The sequence below is a fragment of the Oryzias latipes genome, chromosome 14, assembly GCF_053564925.1.
Source record: "Oryzias latipes strain Hd-rR chromosome 14, Olatipes_Hd-rR_3.1".
Taxonomy (NCBI): Eukaryota; Metazoa; Chordata; class Actinopteri; order Beloniformes; family Adrianichthyidae; genus Oryzias; species Oryzias latipes.
Genome location: NC_136250.1, coordinates 14,068,098 through 14,074,259, shown reverse-complemented (window position 1 = coordinate 14,074,259; position 6,162 = coordinate 14,068,098). Strand labels below are relative to the sequence as shown.

The 6,162-nt window shown below is 36.9% G+C and overlaps 1 protein-coding gene across 2 annotated transcripts; it reads right to left on the bottom strand.

Annotated features, from left to right (window-relative positions):
• Nucleotides 1–1,438: 1,438 nt before the first annotated feature.
• On the bottom strand, nt 1,439–6,113 carry tiprl (TIP41, TOR signaling pathway regulator-like (S. cerevisiae)). Of its 2 annotated transcripts, none has more exons than XM_004076387.5 (8): nt 5,987–6,113; nt 5,263–5,391; nt 4,967–5,146; nt 4,582–4,681; nt 4,172–4,303; nt 2,341–2,436; nt 2,194–2,256; nt 1,439–2,065 (listed from the first exon to the last, which is right to left on the bottom strand). In XM_004076387.5, exons 2-8 carry the CDS (start codon nt 5,385–5,387, stop codon nt 1,934–1,936), a joined length of 828 nt encoding a protein of 275 aa, XP_004076435.1. In that variant the 5' UTR covers nt 5,388–5,391; nt 5,987–6,113; the 3' UTR covers nt 1,439–1,933. The 2 variants fall into 2 exon arrangements, with proteins under 2 accessions (XP_004076435.1, XP_020564506.1); XM_020708847.3 differs by having other exon boundaries at nt 5,263–5,366; nt 5,987–6,070.
• Nucleotides 6,114–6,162: the final 49 nt, after the last annotated feature.

Genomic DNA, 6,162 nt, shown 5'->3' with positions numbered 1-6,162 from the left:
ATTGCATTTTGAAATTATTTTTTAATCGAATTGGTCGATTTGATTTTACCTCAGACTACGGTGGCCCATGAAGTGCAAATCATTCAACAAATTAAACTCAGTAAAAAAACATTTTAAAGATCACAACGACAATTTAAAAAAACCCAAAAACAAAGCAAATGATAAAAAGCAGCATTACATTTTAGGAAAAACGAAATGTAAAAAAATGAAAACATTTCTGAAAACATAATGAATGTGTCAGGTAAACTGCAGCAGTTTGTGTCTCAGAAATACTAATTACATTAATGAATGCTTCTTATTCACACCTATTAAGGTCTGTGACGTTAGAGTGTTTTATTGCACTTAAACATGACAGTAAATGACGGGATGTGAACATCATCAGACGTGTCCAGATGTGTCAGTAATGGTTGGAAGGGTCTGTAGGTTCTGATATGCAGCATACTAAAGTACTTGAAATATTACAGAGTTTCAGGCAGAGGAGGAATACCAGACTTATAGATGGTATATTTTTAAGACGTTTGTATTTAATCTGAGTTTGGTCATTTGACTCCTCCCTAAGGATTTTCTGGTATAAGATGTTTTCTCCTCATTTTGATGAACTTGACTTCTTCCTGAATGAAAGACCAGCAGCAGCTGATAGTTTTCTGTCATTGATTTCAGTGGAGCTGGAGTCCAGTGCAGAGGAAGCTGCAAGCCTGTTGGAGCAGGAACTGGGGCCCCGTACCCGGGTTTCTTCCTCTGGAGTGGATCTGTTCTCAACAGAGCAAGAAGGATGTGATACTGAGCAGGGATGTGGACTGACTCTCCCTGATACGACTCTTTTTGATACAGTTTACCACAGACTTCCCAGATGCATTGTTTCATCTAATAAATGTGACTGACAGGTCTCCTGAGTAAATGCCGAATGCTTGTCATGTTCCAATTGTTCAATAAAATAGAATAAATTTCGGGTTCAAAATACTTATGGTGTTTGATTCAATGTTTTTGAATTCAATGTTTCTTGATTGGATTAGAGCTGGAATGTGTGAATTTTTAACCCTTGTGCTATCTTATATGACCCCACCCTTACATTGACGTGTTCTCCCTACCACGACAAAGGTGGATAAAGGTGAAAAGATTTCATGTAATCCATGGACACCAGAGAAGATCACAAATCTTTGAAGAAAAAAGGTTCAGAGCACTGTCTAGTGGGTCTAGATGACCCAACTCCCAAGGATAGTACAAGGGTTAAGGTGTTTTTATTACGATGGATCAATAGATGGATTCAACAAAATATTCAATACTCTGGCCGGCCGATTTTTTGACCATTGTTAAATATTTGCTTATAAATAAGTCTCAATATTGCTACATCCTGTACATCTTTTTCACACATAGATTGTAAAACACTTCAATGAAATATTAACCCATATTTTTTCTTAAGAAGTAAAGAAAACTGTTCTTTTTTTTCACTACTTTCTCTTTTACTATTAAAAGCTGGCAGAAGAATGCCACTCATACAATACAAAATAAGGGATTTACATGTCATTCAAAATCTACGATAGTTTTAATAATAGCAAATATTTTTTTACAGCCAAAAAAAAAACATGACTGTTTATAACAAGAAGTTAAAAATCTATCAAACACACAAAAACCCAAATGATATATTTGCGGTTATGCGTTTGACATTTACAAACATTTAAAGACAGATGACGATAAAAGAAATGGAAAAAGTGTGTTCACTCTCTACCTGAAAAACAGAAACAGAAGCCGTATTTACAGAGATTTTCTTCCAGAATCAACTAGCTGTACACAAACAGAATGTTCCACTCAACTAAAAGCATGTTAGTGAGTTTCAGAGTTCCTCAACAGCGTTATTTGTATAAGGTATCCCTGTACACATATGTGAATAGCTGAAACATGATCAGACATGAGTGGAAACGTCATGGAGGGGTGGTCACTGGATGGTTTCTTCCTGGTCACTCTGAGGCTGCGTCTCTGGAAGCTCCAGCTTCTCGTACTCCGTCAGCTTCAGGGTCAAATACTGGGCAATCTCGTTGGGATCCGCGTAAACTCCTGAGGGAACGTGCTAGACAAAACAGGAACGTGCGTGACTTCCAAGGACTCCTACTGATTAAACTAGAAATGACGTCGCTGAAATATTGCTCAGACTGTATATATATATATTTTTTCACATAACAGTTTGTCATTTCTCACCTTCAGTTCTGCTATTTTGTTTTCCCTTGTGCTGAATTCTCGTAGTAAGTAGTCCTTACCAGCCTGGAACACAAAAGCAAAAACCATGACTGACTGTAAAGGATGAACTCCGGCTGCAGATGAATCGTCTCCTTCACAGCGTCTTGCCTCATGATACAGCCGAGTGTCGTTTATTCTTATCAACACTCCGTCCACGCGGAGGAAGAACCGCATCAACAGGAAAAAACTGGTGGGCATCACCCTCTGCATAAAAAAACAACAACACCAAAGACATAAACGATCAAGAAGATTCTTTAAAGACCAACTCCAATGAAAATTATTTTTTTTAGCACGTTGTTTCTCTCATGATGGAGGACACGTTTAAAGAACATTAAGAATAAATTTGTATTTCTGAGTATTTCTTTGTTAAAATTGTTGTGAATCGGGGGCAGATGAAAAAATGCAGCTTGAAAAAGAGCCAATTTGAGATGTAGAAAATGTGCTAGTCGGGTCACAAGCTTCCTGCTCCGCTCCATTCTGATGCAGCCACTTGCAGACAAATAGATCCATGAGCGTCTTTGTTTTCCTCGTCTGAGCTGGAATCTGCATTAAAACTGAACGTCTGGATGGCTCCCATACTGATCACCATTATCGCTGCATCTGTAATGTTAGGTTGAGGGTGGTAGGTAGCTGAAAGGCTAGTGGGACAGCATGTAAACAGAGAGCTCTCAGTTATGGGTGACGGGAAAGGGATGATCGAATGGGTCTTTAAATGCTAAATTGCAGCAAAAACGGTGCGGTGAATGGTGTAAAAATGAACCAATTTGGCTCAATTTAGCTGCAGTTATTAAAAAAAAACAAATTAGTACAAAGTTATGCACATATTTGCAGACAAAAGATGTTTTTTTCTTTTTAAAGAACTCCAGAAACATTAAGTATATCCTGCCTGCCTAACACTTAGACCACAACAACACTAATTATTTTTGTGTTTTTTTTTTTATTGTTATTAGCACACACAACCCATGACCTGACCAATTTAGACTTTTTTAAACATTTATGCACTAAAGATCCAACGATGTCCAAATTTACAATAAAGAATAGAAAAACTATTGAGATTACATTAAACAATGCACACATTTTTTGCTTTTAACTTTTTAAAGGTTTTTTTTTTTTTTTAAAGGAAAAAACTTTTTGCGTTGGAGATAAAGTTAAAAAAAGAAAATCTTTTCAGGTGCGGTGAAATAACTAATTTTATTTCTAAGACTTTAGAAGAAGGGGACAAGAAATACAAAATAAAACTTTAAAGTCAATTTCTCTAAAGTTAGCGTGAAAAGCTCGAAAAAGTCTGCATGATGATGAGGTTGTGGCAACTGATGTTCTGACGTCAAATAAGTACAAACACAAATAATCATTATTCATCGTATCAACCAGATTAAAGACAATAGTCATTAAAATGAACATTATCACTGATCGTAACTTTACTGCATCATAGTTAGAACGATTTCCTTCTGGATTAGTCGCTGCTTGTTTTGTACTTGATTGTAAATCAGATAGAAAGTTATAGCTTAGGTTCTTATCTGTTTTCTCTAAAACAAGCTCTTTTTACTGCCAGTCTCTAAAAAGCCTTTCAATAAATAAAAAGGGTTTAAAATGATTTTCCCTTTTTTATTTTCTGCTGTCATATTTATGAAAACTGTTGAAAATTACAACTTTGTGATTTTTATCTGTGTAAAGCAAAACTTACATGTCTAGATATTTTTAGCAAAATAAAGTTTTTTGTGGTTTCTCTTAATCTGCTCTTTGCATTCTTTAATCAGTAGGATGAAGAGGAAAATAATGTCAATATTTCTCACTATTTTCCAACAAGCTCTTGTTGTGGCAGAGCCTTGATTGGATCAGGAAATGGCGTTCACGACTCTGATCGTTCACCAAACTTCTAAGCGTTGACCAAATGGAGGTGGATGTGATAGTTCTGACGGCCGCGTGGGACAAAACTCACAATTTTGACGCTGATCTTTGAGACGCCGTGGTCGTGTAACTCGTCCTCAAACAGCAACACCTCGTCGAAGAACATGATGTTCTCGCGGGCTTTCAGCTTCTCCATGTCGATTCGTTCCGACGTCTCCGTCACCTTTGCGAAAAAAATATTAAAGCAAACTCACTAAAACCATCTTCTGTTAACCCTTGTGCTATCTTAGATGACCCCACCCTTCCATTGACGTGTTCTCCCTACCATGACAAAGGTGGATAAAGGTGGAAAGATTTCATGTAATCCATGGACACCAGTGAAGATCACAAATCATTGAAGAAAAAAGGTTCAGAGCACTGTCTAGTGGGTCCAGATGACCCAACTCCCAATGTTAAAGTGCCTAGGATAGCACAAGGGTCAAAGAAAAAATAAATACGAACCTTCATCTGCAATTCCTCCCCAAGTAAGGTTCCCCTGTAGTCTGTGGTGTATGTCCAATCATAAGGCCTTACCACCTCTTTGGAGTGCTCTGAATCCGCTCTGAAATGAGATTTACATTAAGAAGATTTATAAATATTTGATAATAATATCCCATTATCTGCAGCTGTGTATTTATTCAGTAAGACTTTATTATGTAGAAATGCCAGAACGGGTTTTTTACCTATACAACGTCAGCACTACATTAACTGAATGGTTTTTAAAATGAATAATTCATGCATGTTTGTGATTTTCCAAACCAAGTATTTTTCCACACTGCGTACAAAATGTGCACGCTGTTCTTTTTGAAAAGGCATTGTGGGTAAGAATTGGGTTTTCGGGGCTTGCCTGCTCTCCTGCCACTCTTGAGCACAGGCCACTTTCACAGCATCATCCATGTTGTTGACTCTTTTAAGGGCATCGATGGCATTGAATTCGATGCCGTAACCGTCTGCGTGTTGGATGCGCAGGACGTTGTCTCCAAACAGCATCTCTGGAAGACAGGGCATGCTGATCTCCTCCCCTAACCTGGGACAAAGAAGGTAACAAAAAAAAAAGAACAGTTGAAAAGCATCCCAAAAAGTCTTATGAGAGAGAAATAAAAATAATTTTTCAGAAAGCTGTTTTTAGGCTGAGCATCTCACCGTTCCACATCTTTGGATTTCATTATGTGGTTTTTGGCGGACGTCACTTTCCACGGTCCAAACATAAAGTCCTGCTTGCTGCTCCTGAAGCCGTGCGACATCATCTTGGACACAGACGCCAGCATTCAGCTACAGAAATAATTCTCATTTGAAAACGTTTTTTTAAATTCCACAAAGTTCTAATGGAATTTTTTACAATCAGTTTTTATATTTCTGCTGTGAGGGAAAATTTAAAATACTCATTGTAAAATTATCAGACAATCATGAAACTGAATTTCAGAACAAAGATCCATGTAAATAAATCCAATGATGTAACAATAAATTTAAAGTGATTTGATTATTACTTTTAAACAGTTGTGCACGAGTTCACCTGTTTTGTTAGAAATTTTCGAAATTAGCTATAATTAAGCAACAGAAAAAACAACAATGTGTATCTTTTCAAAGCCGTTACAATCCCCGCTTTTTTATCAGTCATTAAAATATCACACTTATATTTTGTTTCTAATTACTGGGTGGAAATGAATGAAACACACACTCCTCCTCTCCTGATTTAACTAACAAGCAGTTTTCTGTTAAATGTTCCTGATTAGGGCTGCATTCAGCGGAAGCCGCTGTTCTGGAGGTTTTCCGGCGACTATCCGATAGTTTAAAACGGTTATAAAGGTAAGCAATAAACTGAATGTATTAAAAGAAGTGAAAAATTAAGATTTACACAAATTGTTACCTCGATCTTGCTACTTTTCACAAATGCTGCTTGGGAGCGTCACTTTAATATGTCCGGCTGTGTTTTGGGTTCCGAACAAATGGTTCCACATGCCCTGTAACATTTTTCAACAATTTTAAATCTTTTTATTTTATTTTATTATAGCATAAATTTGAAGCTTTTTATTTCGTCATATA

Coding starts and splice junctions, on each gene's coding strand:
- tiprl (XM_004076387.5), bottom strand. CDS start 5,387: ATGCTGGCGTCTGTGTCCAAGATGATGTCGCACGGCTTCAGGAGCAGC. Junction 4,304..4,581: donor GGGAGGAATTGCAGATGAAG/GTTCGTATTTAT, acceptor TTTTTCGCAAAG/GTGACGGAGACGTCGGAACG. Junction 2,257..2,340: donor ACACTCGGCTGTATCATGAG/GCAAGACGCTGT, acceptor TTTGTGTTCCAG/GCTGGTAAGGACTACTTACT.